Source organism: Cervus canadensis, chromosome 14 (genome assembly GCF_019320065.1).
Source record: "Cervus canadensis isolate Bull #8, Minnesota chromosome 14, ASM1932006v1, whole genome shotgun sequence".
Classification (NCBI taxonomy): Eukaryota; Metazoa; Chordata; class Mammalia; order Artiodactyla; family Cervidae; genus Cervus; species Cervus canadensis.
In genome coordinates, this window is record NC_057399.1 from 44,270,162 (window position 1) to 44,297,373 (window position 27,212).

Below are 27,212 nucleotides of genomic sequence, written 5' to 3' on the forward strand. Positions count from 1 at the left end.
TTTGGAACATACACCTCATTTTTTTGTTTTCTTGTTCTTTTCACTTTTTATGACTCTTTATGTTAGTTTCCATGCATTTGATAAAATAGCCACCTCTTCTTGACAGAGGTGAAATCATGTAGAAGATGAAACTTATCCTTCCACTTGACCTTAGCTCTTGATTATCTCTCAAACTTTTGTGATTGTCCAAACACACTTCTTCATTCTTAGTAGCTCCCAGTAGTTGAGAGTGTGCCAAGATCTGTCAATGTCCCATAGGGGAGACTGTCACTCAGCACCCAGATGCACACTGGTTGAAAGTCAGACTGTCAACCAGCAGCTTTTACATTATGCAAAGATACCTCTTTCAGGGAAGGACTGATAGAATGACATTTTTTTCTGCTCCCTTTGTACTCAACCCTCAAAGGACAGCCAGTTGAGAACTGTTTCTTGTTCTTACCACACACAAATAGACACATATGCAAACACATGTGAAATACAAGGACATTTTTCTAGGTGATAGATATGTTTATTAACTTGATTATGGTGATGGTATTGGGGTGAATGCCTATATCCAAAGTTAACGAGAGACATATATATACATATATATCACAAACATGTGTAGTTTTTTAGTAAATCAGTTATACTTCAATAAATCTCAAAATAAGAGATGGAAAAAAAAAAAAACCTGTTTCTTGTTTGCTGCAGTCCTGTTGAACCCGTGGATACAAACCTCGCTGGCCACTAGTTAAGCGATAGAGAGGTGCATTCCATGGGCAGCAGCTCAAAGCTAGTGCACCATATGAGTCCCTAAATCTTCTTTCAAGGAGAGATACTGGTGACCTGGAATAGGGCAGAGGGAGTGCGAAGATGGCACTAATTGGCCTAGGCTGGCTACTTTTACTCATGCAGCGGGAAAAGCCCAAGATGGCTGTTGTGCTCAAGGTTCTGATGTGGGCAAAGTGTGGTTTATGCAACTGGTGTCTTATACTTGGATGGCTTCAGTGTGGTTCCTGGCTTCAGCATGAGTTTGGGATGGTGGTGCAAATGGGGTGGCTGCTATCATCAGCTAACTCAGAAACCTGTGGGACAAAGACTAATGAGATATGAAAGGATCCATGATGAATCGTGGCCATTGGCTTCATCAGTGGTGAACTCTGATAAGGTTGTCTGCAGAGCAGATCTCTGTGAACCACTCATCCCTCTGATGCCTATTTGTTAAAAGTAGCTTCTGTGTTTCTTCCTTGTTACTAGCTGGCTCAATATGTCTCAGCTTTGCTGGTCTGGGTAGGTTGAAACTGAAGTTGGACTTAGTGTAATGACCCGAGAGGCCATTGAAGCTGGTTGTTCATGTGTCTCTTCTTTTCCTGGTGAGAGGAAATTTTTCCAGCTTGGAAGTTCCTTCTTGGTGCTGAATAATGCCAACATAGGATATGGAATGATGTGGACAAGATGAACTTTTCTTCCTTTTCTTGTGTAATTATTCTGTTTTTTGTTGTTGTTCCACTGTGTTGCTAAAACTTACTAAATGTACCCTAGTGACATCCCAGAGCTGTTTTTGCTCATGGAGAGCTGTTCGGTAGTTGATCTTCATGGGGAGACAGAGAAGCTAGGTTCTCCTATGTCACCTTTTTTTACACCACCAGAACTGTTACTTCTTTTTAATACATGTGTTCTTGTGTAACAGGTTACTCCTACTATTAACAAGATTACTTTGCTGGAGTATTAATATCAAGGGACATGACAGTATTTCAGCCATGAAGTTTATATACATAAATTTTAGCTTATGATTTGTATTATATATAGCTCAGCCATATTTCTCCTAAAGTTTAGTTAAACATGTTTTTCCTTTTTCTTTGGCATAGTTTTGAATGGATTCATTCTAAGCAATGGTTAGAGTATGGACCCTATCTTTGAAATTATGATTGTTAACAGAGAAAAATGACAAATAATAACTATTGATAAAGTGGTTTTTCAAAGAGATTTATTTAGTCATTTTGCAATAAATATTAATATTTTACCTATAAATTTAAATAAGTTGTATTTTAGAATTGTAATGTGATGTATTTTATATGTATGGGGACTATATATGTTCCTTTAGTCTCTCATATTGGTTGATATTTCTCAGAATCTGACCTAGACTTTCCTAAATCTGCTTTGATTTAATTACAAAGTGCAGTTTGTTGTTTTCTTAAGTTTGATCATTATATTCTTTAGTGGGATGGTTAAGACCAATATTGTTAATTATACTTAAACTTGTGCAATATATATGTATATATAAAAACATATTTATATATTTTTCATATATATTAGGTGTTAGAATGGCATATAGTATATGGATACAGCTGTCAAATAAATGTTTTCAGGATTGATCAAGATAGTATTTGTATTCAACTTTGAAGAAATTCAGGCTGAGACAGTGAAAGAAAAAGTTCAAAATAATTTTTCTCTCCCTTATATAATTCGAGTTTGAAAGAGAAGTGGATGGATATTAGATATTGTTCAACATGTTTCTCTGAATAAGAATTTTTATGTAGTTAATGAAATGACCTTAAAATATATACATTTTACAGAACTATAGAATAGTGACTCTTCCATTATTTGAAAGACCAGTGTAGATGTTTAAAAATCAGATTTTTAAAATGAGAGTTGATTTTTCGTGTATTAAGGACATTTTCTTTAAAATTTTATTGCAAATGCAATAATCATACTATTAATCAGAACTCTCTATTAATTTTTATATCTAAACTTACTTTACAAATATTTACCGATATCCTACAATATGTTGAGCACTGACAGTTCTTGGTGATAAGGAAACTTTAGGGGACAAAATAAGATGTTTGCACTCATGGAACATACATTCAGGTCAGAGAGTCACCACCATCAAACAAATACACATATGTTACATGGTAATAAGTATTCTGAAGAAAAATAATACAGTGTGAAACACATCATGATTGACAGTGATGTTGCTTTTTTATATATGATTGTAAGAGAAAGCTTGGAGAAAAGTTATGACCAACCTAGACAGCATATTAAAGAGCAGGCATTACTTTGCCAACAAAGGTCTGTCTAATCAAGGCTATGGTTTTTCTGGTAGTCATGTATGGCTATGAGAGTTGGACTATAAAGAAAGCTGAGCGCTGAAGAATAGATGCTTTTGAACTGTGGTGTTGGAGAAGACTCTTGAGAGTCCCTTGGCCTGCAAGGAGATCCAACCAGTCCATCCTAAAGGAGATCAGTCCTGGGTGTTCATTAGAAAGACTGATGCTGAAGCTGAAGCTCCACTGCTTTGGCCTCCTGATGCAAAGAGGTGACTCATTTGAAAAGACCCTGATGCTGGGAAAGATTGAAGGCGAGAGAAGAAGGGGACGACAGAGGATGAGATGGTTGAATGGCATCACCGATTCAATGGACATGAGTTTGAGTAAACTCTGGGAGTTGGTGATGGACAGGGAGGCCTGGCATGCTGCAGTTCATGGGGTCAGAAAGAGTCAGACATGACTAGCGACTGAACTGAACTAAAGAGAAAGCTATGCTCATCAGGTGACTCCTGAGAATATAACTAGAAGGAGTGAATTATTTAGATATATGAAGGAAGAGCATTCTAAGTGGAGGGATCAATAGATGCCCAGCTCATGAAGCAGGAGTTTGCCTAGCAGGGAGGCCATCCATTGTGGCTAGATCCAAGAGAGCTGTGGGGAAGTGGATGATAGAAGTGACCTCGGAGAGGGGATCAGGTGTTCTATGGTCTTGTTTGGCCTGCATAAGCACATAGGTTTTACTCTGAGTGAGGTGGTGTGTTTTAAGTAGAAGAGCAACATGGAACCTATTGGAGTGTTTTAATCAGGTGGGTAGTTAGTCTTAAGTTTATGTTTTAAAGGGATCACCCTGACTACAATGCAAAAAAGAGACTATTGGAAAGCAAAACTTGGAGCAGGGAGACAAGTTTAAGAGGCAGTTGTAATAGTCCAGGTGAAACTCAGTGAGTACTTAGAACAGGTTGTGAGATATAGTTTGATTTTGGAAATAATTCAGAGGTAGAACCTATAAGAATTGAAGATGGCTTAGATATGAACTAAGAAGGAGGAAAGAATTGAAAATGAATTCAAGATTTTCAGGTCTAATCATCTGAGCTAATAGTTTTGCCAGTTCCTGAGGCAAAAAGGAATACTCTAGCATTTCTCCCAGCAGGAAGGAAGAGGACCCTGAAGGTATATATAGAGAAGTGGGAGCCTTGAAGTAGAGAAATAGGAATGGAGAGAAATAGATGACTCAGATTGTCTCTCAATTAGCAACATACCCTTTCTCATGTCAGTACTGTAACTCTTCTTCAGGATTTAGTCCATCTAGACTCACCTCTGTATCCATCCATCCATCCTCCCATCTATTCATTCATTTAGTATTCAATTATATAGTTAAAAATTATTAAACTCCTACTGGATTCTCGGTACTAGATTTAGTATGAAGGGATACAAAGATGAATAAGGCAGTCTGTGTTTATGAATCTCATTAATGAGTATGCAGACAGGAAAATAGTTATTATAAAATGTGTTATTATGGAAACATGAACAAAGCATAAGCTTTGTGAAAACAAGTTTTGTAAGGGAGCATGTGTATGGAGAGGAGGAGGAATGCCAGACTTTCAGAAAAGTGGCATGTGTCAGTTTGAAATTTAGGAGGTTCTAACTTCTTGTTGGAAGTGAATTAGCATAGTGTCTGCCAGAGGGGACAAAGTTGTGGTGTATCTTGGATATTGAGAATAGTCTAGGTAAGTGGTAAAATCACTTGGAGTTGGAGGGGTCGGGGTGTTGTTGTAAAATAGTTTCTGATATAGTAGGTCTGGACTAGGGTCTTTTACATTCTAAGATAGTCCTGTTGTAGCTGGTCCAGGGATCACCCTTTGATCAAGAAAAGACTAAATGGTTAAGTGAATTGTACAGTTGAGAAAAAAAAAAAGTAGTATTTAAATTTTCCCATTTTTTGTATCCTTAATTTTTTTCAAATGGTTTTAGTAGTACTTTTCAGTGCATGGTTTTAGGGGACTTCCCAGGTAATTCAGTGTAAAGACTCCACCTGCCAATGCAGAAGATCGCAGGAGATGTGGGTTCAATTCCTGGATTGGGAAGACCTGCTGGAGAAGGAAATGGCAACCCACTCCAGTATTCTTACCTGGAAAATCCCATGGACAGAGGTGCCTGGTGGACTACAGTCCTTGGGGTTGCGAAGAGTTGACTGAGCGACTAAGCATGCACACATTTACACAGTAGTAAGTAGCAACCTGAATTCTGAAATCTAGGTCCCTTATCTATGTTACTCTGAACAGATTATTTAACTTTTCTAAGTCTTAGTTTTACCATTTGAAGAATGACATTTAAAATAGTACCTACCTCATAGCAGTTTTATGAAGATTATAGGAGGCAATGCATGATGGACATTTAGAGCAGTTCAATGTTACATCTTTTAAAAACACTTTTTATGTTTCAGGATATTTTTTCTGTATTGGTGGTGATTTATCTTCTCTTTTTCCTGATCTCACTTATAATCTGAATTATTGGTGAGCCAACTGACAGTCTTTGCCAGAGAAAAGGACAAAGCTAATTGGTTCATATGGGATTGAAACCTGTGACCTTTGGATTTCTTAGCACCCTGCTCTTAAAACTAGCTGAATATGGAATGACTGCCTATTCTCATCTCAGAGTGATTGTTTATCTTTTCCATGCAGAAGTACTGTTTCTTGCCTTGGAGGAATATATTGCAGTAGAGGACAAAAAAGAAACCTAAGCCTTAAAATTACTCTGTTTATCTGTGAATGAGATACACACCATGTGGCTAACAGCAGAACATAGGATTGTGAATTTTAACCAGAGGCTTGTTAATTTTTATTTCTTTTCACAGATACTCTGTTCCTTCTTTTCCTAGGTGATAGAGAATTGTCTTTTTGTATGTTGTTTTACCTTATGTTTTCACTTTCTTTTTTTTTTTTTTCACTATGCCCAAAATAGTTTATTCTGATATCTAGAATTGTTTACATCAAGGTACATATAATGAAACATAAATCTTGGGACACTCTTCTTTCTCCTTCAAAAGCAGAGCAGTGCATGCTGATTCAACATGTTCACTATTTCCTAAAATATGTCTACAATCCTTATTATTACCCTCCTTCTCATAGCCATGTTCACTGTCATTCACTGCAGTATACCGTCACGCCATGCCGCCTGGACTATTGGAACAGGCTCCAGTCTAGTATATGTGCTGCAAATTCTTGCCTCATCCATTTGGTTCTATACAGTAATACCCCTGGTGGCTCAGTGAGTAAAGAATCTGCCTGCAATATAGGAGACCCAGGTTTCAATCCCTGGGTCAGAAAGATCCCCTAGAGAAGAGAATGGCAACCCATTCCAGTCTTCTTGCCTGGAGAACTCCATGAACAGAGGAGTCTGGTGGGCTACAATCCATGGGGTTGCAAATAGTTGGACATGACTTAGTGACAAACACAAACACAGTAATATAAAAAAGGATTTTCTAAGAACAAAATAGAGGTTAGGTCTCCCAAAGACCCAGGATCTTCATCTGACATAAAATATGCTCTTTGTTTTGAAACATGTCATTCACTTGACTTTTAACACACCTTGCTGAACTTTTCAGTTTAACTATATAAAATAATAAGAGTAATAAATTTAATACTACTACTACTACTAAAATATAATGAAAATAATATCATATAAATGAAACTAATATAATATTTGTTGTTCAGTCACTAAGTCATGTCTCTCTGATATCCCAAGGACTGCAACACACGAGGTTTCCGTGTTCTTTACCATCTCCCGGAGCTTGCACAAACTCTTGTCCATTGAGTCTTGATGCCATCCAATAATCTCGTCCTCTGTCATGCCTTTCTCCTCCTGCCTTTAGTCTCTCCAAGCATCAGGGTCTTTTCCAATGAGTCAGCTCTTCGCATCAGGTGGCCAAAGTATTGGAACTTCAGCTTCAGCATCGGTCCTCCCAATGAATATTCAGGAGTGATGTTTGCACTTTCTTTCTTTTCTTGAGGATGGTGTTGATCACCACCTCCTGTACAATGTTACAAAACCCCTGCCGTAGTTCTTCAGGCATTCTGTTGATCAGATCTAGTCCCTTGAATCTATTTGTCACTTCCACCTCGACTTCTTCTCATCAGTCAGTTCAGTCAGTTCAGATGCTCAGTCGTGTCCGACTTTTTGCGACACCATGAATCACAGCACACCAGTCCTCCCTATCCATCACCAGCTCTCGAAGTTTACTCAAACTCATGTCCATCGAGTTGGTGATGTCATTCAGCCATCTCATTTTCTGTCGTCCCCTTCTCCTTGTGCTCCCAATCCCTCCCAGCATCAGGGTCTTTTCCAGTGAGTCAACTTTCGCATGAGGTGGCCAAAGTACTGGAGTTTCAGCTTCAGCATCAGTCCTTCCAATGAACACCCAGGACTGACCTCCTTTAGGATGGACTGGTTGGATCTCCTTGCAGTCCAAGGGACTCTCAAGAATCTTCTCCAGCACCACAGTTCAAAAGCATCAATTTTTCGGCGCTCAGCTTTCTTCACAGTCCAACTCTCACATCCATACATGACCACTGCCAGATCCCAGAGGGAGAAGGGGGATCAGCGTGTCTTCACCTGTTGGTCAGCACAGCTGAACCAGAACATCACATGGTCCAAGACTGTTTCTCCCTTAAAGTCCATTCTGCCTTGGTGGGCTGAGCGCTCAGTTCCCCTGCTGCCGTCCACTACCTCTTCACTTTCTTTTAAAAAAATTTATTACTAAATATTTGAAATCTACCAAAGAATAAAGGTAATGTCTGTATACCCACCAGTAGCTATCACCAACACCCTTGATGCTACCTATATGCTACTCTCTGATCCCATCTAACTTCTTTCCTTGGACTTGCGTGATTAATCCCTGCCTGCTGAAACTATGTTTTGTTAAATAATATAAATGGTTATAAATCATATATTATTTCTGCAGCTTTTATTTAAATTTTAGCCGTATCATAGTATAGGTGTATCATGCTTTTCAACTGGATTTTTTTCCTTGAATTTTATTTTTGTAACATAACTCACTGTTCTTGAGTGTAGCAATAATTTTTTTTCCTTTTTTATGCAACAGTCTGTTGTATGAATAAACTACAATTTATCCACACTTTTTGTCAATTAACGTTAAATTTTTTTTTAACTATAGGAATGTTTACACACTGCTGCTATGAACTTTGTAGTACATGTCTCCTGACACACATATGCAAAACTTTGTCTAGGATGTATTGCTAAGGGTGAAGTCACCAATCATGAAATGTAAATATTCAAGCTTACAAGAAAATGCCAAATTATTTGCCAGAATGGCTGTCTTAGTTACAGATTTCTTGCTTAGATTCTTAAAAAAGAGTAACATATCTCATTTGATTTCATTTTGTATTTCTTTGATTTCTAATGAGCTCGAGCTTCCTATATTTACACTGTGTGAAATACTTGTTTGTGTTCTTTGCCATTTTTTCTATTAGAATATTTATCTCTTTTTTGAAATTATTTTGGATACTAATCTTTGTTATTATATGCTTCTGTATTACATAAAATCAATGACATTTATCATTGCATGTATATATGGGCTTATATTTAAGTGGGTCAGCAGTTAGAACCGTACATGGAAAAACTGACTGGTTAAAAACTGAGAGAGGAGTATGACAAGGCTGTATATCGGCACCCTGCTTGTTTCACTTGTATGCAGAGTACACCGTGCGAAATGCCAGGCTGGCTGTATCACAGGCCGAAACCAAGACTGCTGGGAGAAAGATCAACAGCCTCAGGTATACAGATGATACCACTCTAATGGCAGAAAATGAAGAGGAGCTGAAGAGCCTCTTCATGGGGGCAAAAGAGAAGAGTGAAAAAGCTGGCTTGAAACTCTACATTCAAAAAACTAAAATCATAGCATCCAGTCCCATCACTTCCTGGGAAATAGAAGGGGAAGAGTGGAAGCAATGACAGAATTTATTTTCTTGGGCTCCAGAATCTCTGTGGAAGGTGATTGCAGCCATGAAGTTAAAAGTTGCTTGCTTCTTGGAAGGAAAGCTATGACAAACCTAGACTGTATTAAAAAGCAGAGATATCACTTTGTCAGCAAAGGTCCATATGGTCAAAGCTATGGACTTTTCCAGTAGTCATGTATGGATGTGAGAGTTGGACTGTAAAGAAAGTTGAGCACCGAAGAATTGATGCTTTCAAATTGTGGGGCTAGAAGACTCTTGAGAGTCCCTTGAACAGCAAGGAGATCACACAAATCAGTCCTAAAGGAAATCAGTTCTGAATATTCTTTGGAAGGACTGATGCTGAAGCTGAAGCCCCAATACTTTGGCAACCTGATGCAAAGAGCCAACTCATTGGAAAAGACCCTGATGCTGGGAAAGATTGAAGGCAAAAGGAGAAGGTGTGACAGAAGGTGAGATGTTTAGATAGCATAACCAGCTCAGTGGACTTGAATTGGAGCAAACTCCAAGAGATAGTGAAGGACAGGGGAGCCGGACGTGCTGCAGTCCTTGGGATCACAGAGAGTTGCACACAGCTTAGCAACTGAACAACAAATTTGCTGTTGGGTGACTTTTTTTTTTAAATCTCTGAAAGAACAACATTGTATTTATTATTGTAGCTTTATAGACTGTGCTGGGTCTTTATTGCTCCAGTTGTGGTGTGCAGGGGCTACTCCCCATTGTAGTGTGATGCCTTCTCATTGTGATGGCATCTCATATTGTGGAGCACAGGCTCTAGGCACGTAGGCTCAGTAGCTGTGACACATGGGCTCCAGGGTGCAGGCTCCATAGTTGTGGAGCAGGGGCTCAGTTGATCTGCAACTTGTGGGATCTTCCTGGACCAGGGATCGCATTTGTGTCCCCTGCATTGGCAGGTGGATTCTTAACCACTGGACGACCTAGGAAGTCCCATTAAGGTCTTACATCCCTTTATTAGATATGTAATATTTAAGGTATTTTATTAGATTCTAAGTAGCTCACATTTTTGTTGTTGTTTTAGCTACTTGCATTTTTATTAGGTTTTCTGTTTCTGTATATAGCAATGCAGTTGATTTTCTTTAACTTATTTCTAGCTACCCTGCTAATCTGTTAATAATTCTAAAATTTTTTTCTAGATCCTCGGAGCTTTCTCTGGAGATAGTCTGTAATGATGGAAGTTTGTTTTTTCCTTGAAAGTCCTAATTTGTTATATTGATATTTATTTATATATTTTACATATTTATTTATATATTTTATACGTATTTTGAAAATTTATTTATTTATACATTTTACCATACAAAAGTTCAATATAAGTAAAGTGGTTTGAGTGGGTGTCCTTATCTTGTTTCTAATATTAAAGGGAATATTTTGCTGTGGGCTATGAAGTTAGCTGTAAGTTTCTTATGGATACCCTTTTATCAGATTAAAGAATCTGATAAACTAATATTATAAATGGTGATAAATTTTATCAAATTGTTATCTTTTGATACCTGGGACATTTCTAACATTTTATATATTGCTTTATTTGTCTTATTAATGCTTGTTTTTTAAATCTCTATTTATGTCTGAAATTGATCTGTTATATAACTTTTTGTACTATCTTTATCTGGTTTTGGTAATAATATAACTTTCATCCAATGAGTTATTGAGCTAAAAAAAAGAATTGGAAAATTGGGCCATTACCGTGACAAAATTATAGAGAATATAGTACAGAGATTCAGCATGATGGAGAATATGAAAGAGGTGAGTGGACGTAGAAGAGAGAGTCTAATTGTAAAAGATGAGATAGAGAATAGAGGGGTTGCAATAAACTTTTCAGCTATATTTGGTTTGTTTTGTTTTTTTCCCAAATCTACCTGGTCATTTTGACTTTAACCTTACAATCTTCTTACTGCTTCACTTTCTTGGTTTTTAATATTTTCTTTTTCAAAATAGTTCATCACTAGCATGAGAATGGGAGAAGGCAATGGCACCCCACTCCAGTACTCTTGCCTGGAAAATCCCATGGACGGAGGAGCCTGGCAGGCTATACAGTCCATGGGGTTGTGAAGAGTCGGACAGGACTGAGCGACTTCACTTTCACTTTTCACTTTCATGCATTGGAGAAGGAAATGGCAGCCCACTCCAGTATTCTTGCCTGGAGAATCCCAGTGACGGGAGCCTGGAGGGCTGCCGTCTATGGGGTCATACAGAGTTGGACACGACTGATGTGACTTAGCAGCAGCAGCAGCAGCAGCATGAGAATGGACTTCCCTGGTGGCTCAGTCAGTAAAGAATTCACCTGTAGTGTGCAAGACCTGGGTTTGATCCCTGGGTAAGGAAGATACCCTGGAGGAGGGCATGGCAACCCACTCCAGTATTCTTGCCTGAAAAATCTCATGGACAGAGGAGCTTGGAGGACTACAGACCTTTGGGGTCACAAAGAGTCGGACACGATTGAGCAGATGAGCACAACACAAACATTTGAAAACATTTTTATGATTGCCTAATAGTTTAAGTAGGAATGTGCCATTTTTTAACCTAAACATTTCCCTCCTCTGGGCCGTTTAACTTATTTCAATGTATTTTTTTTCTATTTCCACTGATTTTATACTATGATGACCATTTTCATTCATCTATCTATATTCTCATCACTTGTTTCTGCAGGATAAATTCTTAAAAGTAAAATCCCTATGTCAAAGATAATGAACCTCAGGATTTTGAATATATACCATGCATGCTAAGTTACATTGCAGAAAGATTATGCCAAGTTTTCTTTTCAGTGTATGAGAGTGCCCACTTCTCATAACCTTGCAAGCTTTATTATAATCTAAAAACAGCTTTGGTGATTCATTATTTTCTTTTTCATCTCTGGAAACTAGTGAGGTTTTTCACTTTCAGTCTTGGTTTTATTGTGAATGTTCTATCAGTTTGTGTATTTATTTATTTGTTTAAAATTATATACATGTTATCTATATATACATATAATTTATTTATATAAATATAACCTCTGATATATACATAGGAAATAAACTCAATGTAATATTTATCACAGATATTTTCACAGTTTATTGATTGTCTAGTTCATTAACTATTTCTAGACCTTCTAGACTTAGTTCCAAGATAATTATTGAAACCTTTTTTTGAACCTTTTCTTTTAAGATTGAGATGTATACCTTTTTTGTGCATTAGCAGGTACTAAACTTCATTGTTTTCCTTGTCTGTCTCCCCTCTGAACTATGAGCTCCTTGAAGACAAGAAAAGTTGGTGTCTTATGCTCTTATCCTTAATGTCTTTGCCAGTAATTGATATTTTGACTTTGAGAAATGCTTTTTAAATGAACACATGAAAAAGGGTATATCCTGGTTCCATAACCATTTAGCCTGTCCCACAATGTATTCTTTGACACAGCAATTCCAGTAAGTAGGTGGAAAATTAGAGCATCAGTTTTTCAAGGAGTCATCTAATTATGATGTTAAATAGTTGTCTTTTCTTTAATAGTGCCGAATTGATTTTGTATAGTTTTGCAACAAAGCAAAGGAGAAAAAAATACCAGTATTTGTTAGCTCTTATTTCTTGCCAACCAGGGAGTGTAGTGTTGGTAGTGGCTATTTGGCAACAACTAAACTGTTTTAATTTCTCACTTGGCAGGGAGGAAATCAGATTGTAGTGATTTAGACTCAGGATGCTATTAAGCCTTGTCATACTGTAGTTAGGAAATATTATGCCAAAGTTAATAATTTGTTTGCTTTTGCTTGCTTTTTATAATTTTTACCCTAGTATTGTTATACTTTCTTCTCATTTTCAACATAGAGGAATCTAAGTCTTATATTTTCCCTAGGTATCTTGCTACTATAGCACCAAAACAATTTTTTCAATTATTTAGGACAAGGTGTCATATATAAAGTACTTTTGAGTTATGCTTATAACCATTGTATTTCACATGCAACTAATTTTTAATTTTATGTGTAAACTCATTTTGAAAAGCTGATTTACTTTACAGCATTACTTTAAGTAAAAATTTTTGTATTTTATTGCTTGATTTAATTATATTCAACTAGTTTATGCTTTTAATCCATGTGTAGGCACAAATCCATAGGTAGGCACAGAGTATAAGGGGAATGATCTCTTAACAGTTTAATATTTAATCAGTCTTCAGGAGAAAACAATAATAAAATTGTATTATGACATGATTTTTATGTTTTATAAATGAAGAACATTTTTATTTGAAATAAAAATTTAAAGTCTTTGTCTTTTGTGTGTTAACTATAAACTTTCTTCCTACAGCTATTTGTGTATTTATGATTTGAACTCATTCTAATCATGCAACTCTACTTCCTTGCATAAAAAATAAACTGCTTCTAAAAAAGGCTTCCAATAGATATTCTGATATTTTAAGCCTGCTTTAAGTTCCAAGAAGAATGAAACAGCCCAAGATATTAAAATCTAGAAATTTAGCATGTATAATAGAAACTGCATCTCAACTTTAACTACTCTATAGTGGCACTTCTCTTGCCGCTATAATAAAACTTAAGAATGTTTTAGTGATTTTTTTTCCTACTATTATTCAAAATTACATTACCGTTACTGAAATGTGAATGGCTTTTAGTGGATTAATTAAACTGTAGCTGGTTTGCCATCTGGGTGCAGCTTGTTTAGCTGCCTTTCCATGAAAAGATTTCTCATGGAAGAAAGACTATCTTTTTGTTGTTGTTAGAATACAGCCGCTAGGATTCACTTTCTAAAAATGAAATAATTTATCTTACATGATATTTGTGATGAAATTAAGTTTGTAAAATAAACTATATTTTGGCCTTTCCTTTTAAAGGTACAACACAAGCTTTTAATGTTCTCTGTAAATTTGTAAAAAATGTATTCTGTGTCTTGATAACCTGTACTATTAAGAAGATCCTAGGTTTAGGCTCGATGTGAAAAAAACAGAAGAGAGGGAATTAACTAAATCTGATTTTTATGGCTCAAGTGGTTTCATTAAATTAAAGTGCTCTGTGTTGTTCATTAATGAACTTGTGCCATATGCTTTAACTGTTCTGGTCAATAGCTGATAAAGAAAGGCTTTTGGGTTTGCTTTTCCTTTTTTTTATATATAAAGCTGGATAAAAATATCCATGTGATGGGCTTTTATCAAAGGAGTTACTTTGAATTCAGTAACTACTACTGAGGCAATATGGCTCGCAATTTGCGACCCAAAGGTAGTCATACATTATTGGCATACAGCCTACTGCGCTTCACATTACACAGATGTGAAGGCCTGATTATAGCTGCTTCATAATTAACAGTGATCCGATTTGTTTTGTGGCATAAATGGTGCATGTGTAGAACATTAGCCATGGCACTCTCATTCAAATTCAACTCAAGGGCTCAGCGGCAGGCGGGTCACGAGCTTCAGGGAGTAGAAGCACAAGCTCCTCCATATGTTCTTGCTGCATCTTACTATGGCTATGAGTGCAAGATAAGTTCCCCAAAGAACCTAATCGTGTTCTGTAATTACAGCGCGGCTTTCTGCTGGCTAGAAATGAGGGAGAAGCTAAAACACTCCCTCATCAGATAATTTGTAAATTACTTTACATGGCGGATGCCTAACTCAGTTGGTTTTCAACTGCTGAAATTATAAATAATTGTAACAGATGTGGCAATATGGCTGGCCTCCAATAAATGAGGCCCTTGATAATTTGGCCAACCCTTTGACAGGCCAATTTAATAAAATGTGAACAAAATCTTCTTGCTAATAATTTATCATCCTTTTTCCCAATAGAATAAATTTAATTACCCTAGCAGTTAACAAGGTCACACCCAGATGCCAAACTCGGCTACAGTTTTGATAATGCAATCAGGAATTGAGAGGTGATGACAGCGTTGTTGTTTTTTTCATTACCTGGCTTCACATAAACACAGGTGGCGTAGCTTTCTTGTCAGTTTTTAATAATTACAGGCTATTATGGAATGCATAGTTAGCAGATTGAAAACCACACTTTAGTGAATTTGTTTGAGTATGATTGAGGTTTTAATGTATAGAGATGATAATGCATAACAAGCATAGTCCCTTGCTTATACCATTAGTGAACAAATTTTGATTTTTTTTTTACTGGTGACATAAGTGTTAAATGTTTAGAAAACCTAGAGTATGAATTATAATAGGCTATGAATTACACATTTGATTTCTTGAATCTAGAGATTCATTTTAGGACACCATTAACGGATATACTTTAAAATTCAGAATTCTGTTAGACTATGAGGTTTATAACATGTTTTGGGAAAAGCTGATTGTGTTTAATTTTTCTTTTTAAGATAAACAAATCTATAGAAAAATCACTTAGTCTTTTTATCCTAATTTTTAAGAAGTCCAGGATTGGTTACTGTTGCTATTAGAATTTGTAGTCAGTGTGCATACCACACAGTTAATACCCTACACACTCTTCTGTGACATGTAAATATCACTAGTTTTTGTCAGTGCAGTCTGATATTTATATGTCACAGAAGAAATAATTAGCTTTTGGTTGCTCAATTTTATAACAAAGATAATATTATCTAGTGGATGTGACTGTAAGCCAATTAACCATTCATTTGTAACCCATTCAGTGTTAAGCTTTACATGGTGTGGGGAAGTAAACTTGGGATGTTGAAGTTTTCCCTTTTATTTTGCTGTTCCCTGATTTGGCTATACTACACAAGTGTTAGATACTGAAGGAAAGTTTAATTTGACTACTGTATAGTACAGAATTTTTCTGTATTTTATTATTAGGTTGGTGCTTTTGAAAGGAAATGGTGAAATTTTAAAGTTTACCTAAACGTAACTAATTTTATTCTCTCTAAATGTAATCTGAGTATGTTTGGGTTAAAAGTGAGCAGATGGAAGAAATGAAATTATTTGTACTTTTTAAAGGTGAGTGCTAGCTAACTGTTGATGCTGGACATTTATTACTCCATCTCATAGTCTTCCTAGAAGGGATATGTAAGTTTAAGTTGGTACACCTAGCTCCATTTGTGAACTTTTGTGAAAAGACTAATTTGTGATATCATGTTGATTTAAAAGTTTTCTTTTTTTATTAATTTAAACTTTATGATTATTATTGAAGCCATCTGTTTTCAGGTTATGGATGATTCAGCTAATGATGTTTATTAAATTGGATATATTTCTGAATTTCTGAAGTCAATTTTAAATAAAATGTTAAGTTTTTGTACAGATTCAGGATTTCATGAGAATAAAATTATATACGTGCAGTTTTAAAATACTGTCTTTTTCAAGAGAATTTGAGTTGCATTTCAGAGAATTGTTGTTCAAGTTGTCAGTTTCTCAGATACATGTATATATTCTGATATATATATATATTCATAGGGGTTATATATTTTATATATACACATATTACACGCATGTGTTTATACTTAAATTCCAGTGAGGTATTATTTGTAGAGAAACTGTTTTTTTTTTTTTCTTTTTGCTGAAGTACATGTCCTTTGCAAATATTTTTGTTTTGCAGTAGACTATTCTATATGTTGATAGGTTTGGAATTCATAAATTTTGTAAATAAGTGAGACAATGTTTGTGAAATGCTTACCTAAAGTTAGGCACTCAATGCTTTTCATTAAATGCTAGTTATTATTATTTTAATGAAGTAGTAAAGCAAATTAGTATAAATTAAATAAAAATAGGGCAAAACAAATTAACTTATAATTCTTCATATCTGTGTGAAATGTGAAAAAAATTTCTATTTATTAGGCAGTATTCACTCAGCCTTCACTTTAATAATGCCATACAATGTTGCTTGAATTTAAAGCATCTTGACTAGGTATTTAATTTATATAATATTTTAATAGTAATTGGCACAAGGCTTCACCTCCCCCTTCTATTCAAAATTTTCCTAGGAGTTTTTGATCAAAATTGCCTCTGTGAATAAATGTGAAAGAGAAGTTATGTATTAATAATGGTTAATTTAAAGAGATTAGTTCCATTTGGAGGCATTTGAATGCGTACTCCACTGATCATCTCTTATCAGATTATCTATGGTCTAGCACCGTACCATTATCTTCCAAGACTGTAAACTAAAAGGTGCACAAGGATTTTTGATGTTAGAGAAAAAAGTTTATAAAATACTATAATTCTTAGCAAGAAAAGTTAAATTTTCAAAGATTCAAGATTCTATCTATTAAGGGCAATAGATACAATGAACTTCCACAGACAGGTGATTGATTGTCTTGATCTTGCTAAACCTCTAAAACAGCACTTAAAATGGGTTAGAATAAGTAACGATATATGAGGATATCTATATCTCCTCATATATATATTATACCTATAATAATTGTATGTAATTACTGAATTTAAAAAGCAGGTTACATGAGTATAGTATGGAGGACAAAAGAGTAACTTTACAGCAGAATAACTTGACAAACACTAATTTGGTAGTGTAATCAGGTTATGTAATTAGTCAAAACATGTTGAAAGTGTGTACCCTTGATAAGGTATGATGCCTGTGTGATATTCCGTCCCCAAATTCATAACCCCAGTCTAATCATGATAAAAACATAGACAAACTCCAATGTAGGGCCATCCTATGATAAACTTGAATAGCACTCTGTGAAACTGTCAATGTCAGCAAAAATAAAAGTCTGAGAATCTATCCCAGCCAAGTTGCTGACATGACAGGTGAAATGTATGTGGTATCCTTGAACAGAAGAGGATATTAGGTGAGAAGTATGGAAATTTGAATAAACCAATGACTTCAGTCAAAATAATATATGAAAATTGGTTCATTAATTTAAATAAACATATCATATTCATTTTAGTTGTTAGTAATAGGAAAAACTAGGTAGGTGGGAGTGGGATACACTTTAGTATCTGCTCAGTTTTTCTGTAAATATAAAGCTGTTCTAAAAAATAAAATTAGTAATAGAAAAGCAATTTAAAGTGTATATTAAAACAGTTTTCCTTTTCTCTTTAAAGTATGGGAAGTATATTCCAAATTTATCATTAGTGAATTTGGAGAGATGATATTATGGAGAGACTTTCATTTATATTTCCCCTGTCTGTACTGAAATTTTTACACTGAATTTTTTATTCCTTTTATTTGCAGAAAAAATACATTTTTAAAACTATTTAGTGAAATGTTCCATGTTCAATGTTAAAAATTAAGGAAATTCATATACATATGATGAAAATTTACCTCCATTCAGAAATAATGCTATAAATTTCAGGGTTTGGTGAAACCTATTTCTGTACAGTATTCTGTATTCTTCTATAACATGTGCTTTCCTCACTCAGCATTTATCATGTATATCTTTATCAACCTTCAGCATGATTAGAACAAAGTTAAAAGCTGGGTACAATTTTCTGTTCTTTGATTCATATTCAAAATTTCCATAGGAAATGTGTTCCTATTTATAGTCCCACCACCATGTTTTGAAGCTACAACAGTCACAAACTGAGTCTGGCCAACCTTTTAAAATTAGATTTCTCTTAGAAATTTGAATTCTTCCATTCTTTTGAAAAATCAGTAAATCTGGCATTAGTGCACCACTTTTCTCTATGAAAACAACTGGCTGTCGCTAAATAGCTACTACCACAAATACCCTCCTTATTTCCTCAGAAATGAAAGTGACTGTGACTTGATTTTACTTATTATTTTAAAAGTGGTCATATTATAATAAAAGTGAAATACTTCTTCTGCATGTATCCCTAGCAAAAGGGTTAAAGGACAAGGGAGAGAAGACTACACTTCTGAAAAACTGGGAACAGGCATACATTTCCTTTTGAAAGTAAAGTATATATCTGTATGTTCAACATGAATACAAAGTGTCCCTGTTGAAGGAATTCTAAAGCTGTAATTTAAAAACAAACTCATTTTACTTTTTTATTTACATTATGACTCCTATGTGAGCTTGAGTTAAGTACTACTTGAATAGTATTTTCTAGTTTTGAAGTTCTGTTACTATTTTCTGAGGAATTTTAAAGGAATGCTGCCTAAATAAGAAATCTTATATTATTATAGTAGCAATGTCCACTGTTGGACTTTTTCAGTATCTTGATAAATATTGTAATTATTTCTGATTGCAGCTTCTTGACCAAACATTCATGTTTTTTTTATGTTCTTATCTATTGTATTATAACCCACTAATGACTTAGAAAACTCATTTGTTAAAGAGCACAGGATTGCTTATTGGATATAACAATAACTAAAGTCATGTTATTCTTGTTTTTTTCTAAATTTTTGTTTGACTTTGAAAATTTATTTAAAATGTCTTTGGCAAATGATGGAATGTTAATATATTCTTTATAATTTTATTTAATAAAGCCAGAACTCCTGTTCCAAGGTTTAGGTCATCTTTGTAAATTGTTCAGATTGGCAGGCCAATCAAAGGAAATATTTATAAGCATCATAAATTCGTTACAAAAGAGGAAAGAATAAATAAAAGATGTACAGTGGTTTAAAGGAAGAGAAAGAATAGGTCAAAAGTCTTTTAGAGTTTGGGGAAAAAGTGCTTAAACTATTTTAATTTGATGTTCAATGCAAGCTAATAGAGTAAAAATTAATGTTATAAGTGTGGTAAACATAAAATATAAACAACATTCCGAGAAAAATATATAGTGTTGTGACAGAATAAAGATTGGGAAACATATCAGGTGACTTATGTATGAGGAAAGTACAGTAGTATGTTATAGCATAACATAGTATAATGTAATAGTATAGTATACTATGCTATACTGTATCTAGTATACTATATATATATAGATACTATATATATCTATACTATATATATAATAGATTATAATAGATAGTATAATGTAATAGTATGATAATAGTATACTGAGATCATCTTTCTCTTTATAAAAATTATAGGTTAGAATTAGGAAAAATATGCCTATCCCCTAAAAAAAAGGAAAAGTAATCAAACTTAGAAAAAAATAATATTTCTCATTGTTAGTTTGGAAAAGTTAAGCATACATATTTTTCTTATAATCCTTAGAAATATCATTTAGGAAGGATGGGGCTATCCATATTTTAAATGAAACCTTTTTCAGGGCTATTGCATCCATATTGATAATATTAAAATCATAAGTACTGACTTTTCTTTCCTGGAAATCAACAAATACATTGTTTTACTATGATCTAGTGTTGTTTTGCTTGTGTGTGTGTGAACGAATGGTTATTTTGAAATAATGTGTGTGCATGGATTTTAATGGTCTCAAATATATTTGGTAAAGATGGTGGTACAATTTTGTGGAATGTTAGTTTTCATGAACAGGTTTCCTACAAACTTAATTTTCCTGTGATTTCTGTTGCTAAAATGTGGTGCTTACCATTAACAGTTTATGTGACATGGGAATGAGTTTCAAAGGAGAATAATGTAAACTCTGTTGACTTTAAAAAATCTCAGTTGAGTTGTTATTAATAAATTATAATGCATTAAAAGCTAGTTACTATAGTGCTGTTGGTTCACTTTTCTGAGGCTTATATTCAGTGGTATTGCATTGAGTATTTACTGAGGAAATACTTATGTGTATAATCAGTAATTTGAAATAATTTTATAGATAAGTTGTATATATCATGCATCCATGCTTTAAATTTTTTCTTCTAAAAATCTGCATGACAGACGTATTTATAAAAATTTGTATACAAACTCTTGGTTATTTTATTGGAAAATGCCATTCTATAAGGAGGATAGAAGCTTAGCTAATGCAGGTTTATAATTTATTTTTAAAATGGAATATTCTTTCTTGGAATACTTATGATTTATATAATATAATAACATATAAATATTTGCATGAATGTGTAAATAATGTAAGATGCATACTTTTTTTAAACAGGTTTCTCAACAGCCATCTTTATCGAGCTTAGAAACCTTAATGGTCTCACAGAAGTCTGAAATTGAGTATTTACAGGAGAAACTGAAAATAGCAAATGAAAAACTGTCAGAGAACAGATCTACCAACAAGGGTTCCTCAGACAAGAGCATCTTGACAAGTACTGAAGGGAAACGTAAGGTAGGGACATTCGTCATTTTGTGAATTTGTCAGGATGAGGCTGGCAAGGCAAGTGATGAAGTTAAAAAATGAACAGCATCATTTACTTCTCTGTTTATATTTCTGAAAGCTTTTAAAAAATATCATGTGTCAGATGTTTTATAAAATCATGATTGGGACTGGCAAGTTTTCCCTTTTTGAAGATTGAGTAATATCTTCCTAATTTAATTAACTAAATTTATTAGTAGTGATATGCCTCTTTTGCAGTAAATTAACATTCTTATATTAAAAAGTTTTGCTAAGTATGCCTCATCTATCTAATCTATAGATAAATTAATCTAAGTAGAAATTTTAATGTGGTATTAGCCCTTAACTCAATGTTCTAATTTTCATCAGAAGAAAAATATTTCTTAATGTTTCTATTTCATTTGGATGTGATATTTAAAATACTACTCGTGTGGAATATAAATTATAAATTGAAATGTAATATTAATACATGCAGTTACATATTTTCAGAGTTAAAGGTGTAACAGGGGAGAAAAAGTAAATTTTTTGTAACATGATTCTTATTTATTAATGTCTCAGCTTTTCCTTTTCATAGTATTTATTGAATGTTCTTGTTATGCTGCAAAAGATTCTATGAACATTGACTAATATAAAAAGTCAAGAATATCAGACTGTAAATATATTCTTTCTATATGAATTGAAGTAAACTTTTCCTAAAAGTAAAGAGTTTAAGAGGTATATTTCTCACACTTTTTACTTCAGCAGTAGAAAATATTTTTTAAAGTAGAAAATCATGTTTTTAAGATAATTGTTTCTCATTCTTTTGAATTTTCCTGTGAGTAAGACAAACTGTCTTAGTAAAAGAAATATTTAAAATGAGACTCATGTTTATGTGGCATTCTTATTTACTACCTCTAATATTATTAGTAATTTTCAGAAGAATGAGCTTTATTATATATATTATCTATATATATATATATATATATATAGATAGATAATAAATGCATATATGTTTCTTGCAATTTTGGAATAGTTTCACGCATTGAGCTTAATTTAAATGAAAAAAAAATCCTAAAATTGAATAGAATCTAATTTGATTTTGTGCTATATGGCTGAACTTTAAAAATGTACTGCTTTGATGTTTCATTGCTTTTTTAAAAAAAATCAAGAAAATGAGAGTGATATTTTGAACAGAATTTTCTTTCTTTTTCATAAGGACATGCAGTAAGCATGAGCAATATGTTGCCCAGCTTAATAGTTGCTTTCACATATTCCTTCTCCAGATTGGTATATGAAGCTGTACATAATATAAACACACATTCTCGTCTCTAGTTAGCCACATTATAGTTAATGACCATATGGTCATTATGGTGTAAGATCTACTGTCTGTTGTATTTATATTCCTCAAGCATATTGTTCCTTCGACTTCACAGTGTGTTAAACTATTTCAAAGGGAAAGAAACCCTTTCCCTCTTGTTTCAGGTTGTCCTATCAAGTGTAACCTTGGACCCTCGTAGAGCAATTAGACCAGCCTCCATCCCCTCCTTTGTAATGAGGCTTCTTGCATTTCTGAGTCCATAACCCTTTAGTCTTCCCTAATGGGACATCATTATTCTGAAAGAAACAATGTAAATGTAAATGAATATTCTCATTAACGAGTCACAGAGAAACCTTTAGCGGTAGCACTGTGGTAATTCCGCTTGTTATTTCTCTGGTATTCCATGCAGGATTTTTTTTTTTATAATTCATTATTAGTATTCAAAATTACTTGTTCTTTAATTTTGCATGTCTTTCATAATCCAGTGTTCCAACTAGCTCAACCATGTCCTTGTTTTATTCTCGAGGAACCACCTGTGAAACGTTCAAGGTCTTTGTCCCCAAAGAGCTCTTTCGCAGACTCAGAGGAACTTAAGAAGCTGAGAAAAGCTGAAAGAAAGATTGAAAACTTAGAGAAGGCACTACAACTAAAGGTGAACATTAAATGATTTCTTTAGTAATAACCTTTCATAGGTAAGAATATACCAAAGTAAACATTCTTTTCACAAATTACTGGTTATCATTTAATTTTCCTGAATTTAATTACATGTATAAAAAATGTATCATCAGTGTGTCTAGTTCTTACTATTTCTGAGGATCACAAAGTAATAACAAATTTTACTAGTTGAGAACTAAATATATATTCACTATTTTAAAATTACAGGGGATATTTTGACTCAGTGTTGGAAATAAGTTTCCTATAGTTTCTCAGAGACAAAAAAAAAAAAAATAGAACTATAACAAATGGAAAGAGAATTTCTGGTAAGAAATGTGAGTTAGCAACTATGGTGACCTAGCCCAGACTACTTAAAATTGTCCTTTATAGAAAAATTACATAGTCAAAGTGACAAATAAATATGTTATTTTTTCCATTTCAGCTGTATTTTTCTCAAAATATAAGACATTTGTATTCATGTTCTACCAGTCTTTAAGAATGGTAAATCTTTATTGTTCTATCTTTAATAGTTTGTACTTTCCAACTCAAAATTTGTGAATTATTTTTCTCAGAAGAAGGTGGTTGTGTGTAGGGAAGCGCTTTTATGTGACTATATTGAGGGCTTAATTTTTCTGTGAATTTAAAATGGCTAAAGTTGTCATTCTTCATTCACAACTATTGGAAAGCCAACACTATTTGAGATTTAGCCATTTAACTGAATCTCAAATAGTTTTATAATATTCTATGGAAAGGCCAATTTATACATGGTGAGAATCCATATATTTAAAGCTTAGATTCTTTGTCATATAAATGATTCTTAGGAGGAAAATGTTTTTACTTACATTATTTGTGCAATAGAGCAAAATATAATTTAGAGGAATAGTTAGCCATAAGCCACAACTAATAGTATTTTTTCTGCTTTTCCCAAAGAATTGTTTTATATTTATTCAGAGTTAAACTATTAGTTCAAAAACAGAGGATAATTATCATCTATTGTTACTCTCCAAAATAAAATTGTTGCAGGAAGGGGGACCCCTTGCAGGGCCTAAGAGTGGGCTCTTGTCTTACACTGGGCAGTGAATAGTCTGAGGAGTCACATGAGCTGACAAAGTAAGAGACTTTATTGGGCAGAGGTGCCTGGGGGGAGAGCAGTAGGGTGAGGGAACCCGGGAGAACTGTTCTGCCAAGTGGCTCCAAGTCTCTGGTTTTATGGCGATGGGATGAGTTTCCGGGTTGTCTTTGGCTAATCATTCTGACTCAGAGTCCTTCCTGGTGGTGTACTCATTGCTCAGCCAGGATGGTACCAGCAAGAAGGATTCTGGGAGGTGGTCGGACATGTGTTATTTCCTTTTGACCTTTCCTGAACGCCTCTGGTTAGTGGTGGCTTGTTAGTTCCGTGTTTCTCACCGGGACTCCTGTTGTAAAATAACTCAGGCAGATAGTTACTGTGATGCCTGGCCAGGGTGGGCAGTTTCAGTCATTGTGCTTCCCCTAACAAAATGATCAGATGACATCAACTTGCTAGCATTTAGCCTACTTGAAATTTATACCCCTGCAGTTATTTGCTCATTCGTTTACTCATTTGTAATGTATGCAATTAGCTAAGCATTGTGCAGTCACTTTTATAAGAGGAGAAAAATAATGATGCTGAGTGAGTAGTTAGAATCTAGTGTATTAGTGTAAACGTGTAGGTATTCACCGGATATTATGGGTATGTTTACGATGCCATCATCCTTCTTTTTCATAATTGTTGAAATTCACGTACGAAGCCTTCTTCTATCCTCTGTTAATCTGATTCTCTACAAAAAATAGAAGCAATAAAATATAATCCTTTAGTCTTCCCTAAATGAGGTACCATTATTCTGAAATACATATATGTATGTATGTGTGTGTGTGTGTGTATGTATGTATATGTAGGTAGATAGAAGGATTGACTGATTTACTCTAACAAGAATTGACTTACACGATCACTTGATTATGGAGTCAGAGATCCAAGATCTGTAGATGTTAAGCTGGAAATCCAGGAGAGATAATAGTATAGTTCCAGTCTGAGTCCAAAGGCCTGAGAACCAGGAGAGCTGTTGATGTAAGTTCCAGTCCCATTCTGAGTCTGAAAGCAGACCAGTATCCCAGGTCAAAGACCATCAAGCAGAAAGAACGAATCCTTTCTTCCTCATTCTTTTATTCTGTTCAAGCCCTCAGTTGGTTGGATGAAGCCCATCAGTTTGGGGAGGGCAATCTGCTATATTTAGTCTGTTGATTCAAAAGTTAATTTCATACAAAAACACCCTCACAGATACACCCAGAAATAGTGATTAACTAAATACCTGGGGGATCAAGATAACATAAAAATATAACCATCACATATCCCATTTAATAGTAGAGGACCTCCACTTTGCCCCCAAAAGTCTGAGTCTTCTTGTTTTTGCCAGGAATCAGTAGAGCAGTTTCAGACATTTTTAGGTCTATTTTCTTCCACTTCTTGAATTTCTTGTTTCAGAGAGTCTCAGAAACATACTAATTTATCTGCTCATTCTTTTTTTCTAACAACAGCTCTTTGGGATGAGGCCTCAAGTTTATTTTTAGAGTAAAATTACTTTTCATATAATTTCTTTTTCATTTATATTTTTCTGTATCTTCTTTCAAGTTAATTGATAATCTTGAATTTCAAATGTTTGTTTTCTTTCACAGATTTGCAAAATAAACAAAAAAATGAGAGCAAATTTTGTTTCTTTGTATTTTGTCATTTGGAGGAAAGAATTTCTCAATTTAATAGAACAAAATAGTTATATGAAAAAGGCACTCTAAGGGCATTTAGCAAAATGTCCATAGGCTCCTCTGTCCATGGAATTCTCCAGCCAAGAATACTGGAGTGAGTTGCCATTCCCTTCTCCAGGGGATCTTGCTAACCTAGGGGTTGAACCTGGGTCTCCCATATTGCAGGCGGATTCTTTACCACCTGAGCCACCAGGGAAGATCTTGGGTAAATAAAACATGTATAGTAAAGCAACTCTAAGACAAGTAGTTGGGAACAGGGCACTTTTTAATTTACAACCTGACTTTAGTGAGTATAACTCATATGTAGTGAAGACAGAAGACTTGTTTCTATCTTCTCCAGCATTAGGCAATGTTACTAATACTACCATTATTACTCATGTACATGTGAGTATAAGATAGGAGTTGATGATGTGTTTGTGTTTGTTTCCTTGGGGCTGCTGTGACAAGCTACTATTAATATAAACTGGCTAGCTTAAAAGAACAGAAATGTTTTGTGTCAAAATTCTGGATGCTAGAGAAGTCCAAAATCAAGCTGTCAACAGGGTTATTAGTTCCTACTGAGGTCTGTGTGGGAAAAATCTGCTCCATTCCTTTTCCTGATAGATGGCCTTCTCCTTATGTCTTCATATCACCTTCCCTCTATTAATGTCTCTTTCTCTGTCTAAATTTCTCCTTTTTATGAAGACCAGTCATATTGGATTAGGACGCACCCTATCTCATTTTGGAGGTTTCCTGGTGGTTCAGACTGTAAAGAGTTTGCCTGCAATGCAGGAGACCTGGGTTCGATCCTTGAGGCAGGAAGACTCCCTGGAGAAGGAAATGGCAACCCACTCCAATATTCTTGCCTGGGAAATCCCATGTTTATAGGAGCCTGGCAGGCTACAGTCCATGGAGTCACAAAGAGTCGAACACCATTGAGCAACTAACACTTTCACTTTCTCATTTTAACTTGCTAACCTCTATAAAGACTCTATCTCCAACAAAACCACAAAATCCCAGTCACCTTCTGAGGTAGTAGGGGTTTAGCACTCCAACATAACTTCTTGGAGAGATTTATTTCAACCCATAACAGTGTCTTGTGGTTTTTAAAATACGTTGGGATCATGGAGCTCTTTTGAAGACCATTCCCCACTAATTGACATTGAATATTTGTCATACTCTTTCCATGCTGGTATTGTTTTGAACCCTGTTCTGCAAGAAGCTAATGGGAACATGACAGACAAAATGTTCCTTGCTTAATTATATAAGCAGTGGATTAATATCTTTCTATTTTTGTGATCCTTTAGTATATCATGGTGCATTGTGAATCTATAGGAAGGTAGAGATAAATTGTTTCCCAGATTTACTTTATACCTATTAATATTTCCTCAAGGACTGTTGTTCCATGGAAGTTACTCTTGAAAACACTAAAGATAGAAGACATGCTCCATGGCATGGTAGGTAGCTTTACGGTCCCAAGTTGATCACTGTGGTGGATTGAAGGAAGGAAG

The 27,212-nt window shown here is 34.6% G+C and overlaps 1 protein-coding gene across 1 annotated transcript in view; it reads left to right on the forward strand.

Moving 5' to 3' along the window:
• CNTLN (centlein) overlaps positions 1-27,212 on the forward strand; it is a 313,542-nt gene that overhangs the window by 144,347 nt on the left and 141,983 nt on the right. Inside the window, exons 9-10 of the mRNA XM_043486610.1 lie at positions 20,811-20,987; positions 22,817-22,942. Coding sequence (XP_043342545.1) covers positions 20,811-20,987; positions 22,817-22,942 — 303 coding nt within the window. The remainder of the gene's footprint in view (positions 1-20,810; positions 20,988-22,816; positions 22,943-27,212) is intronic.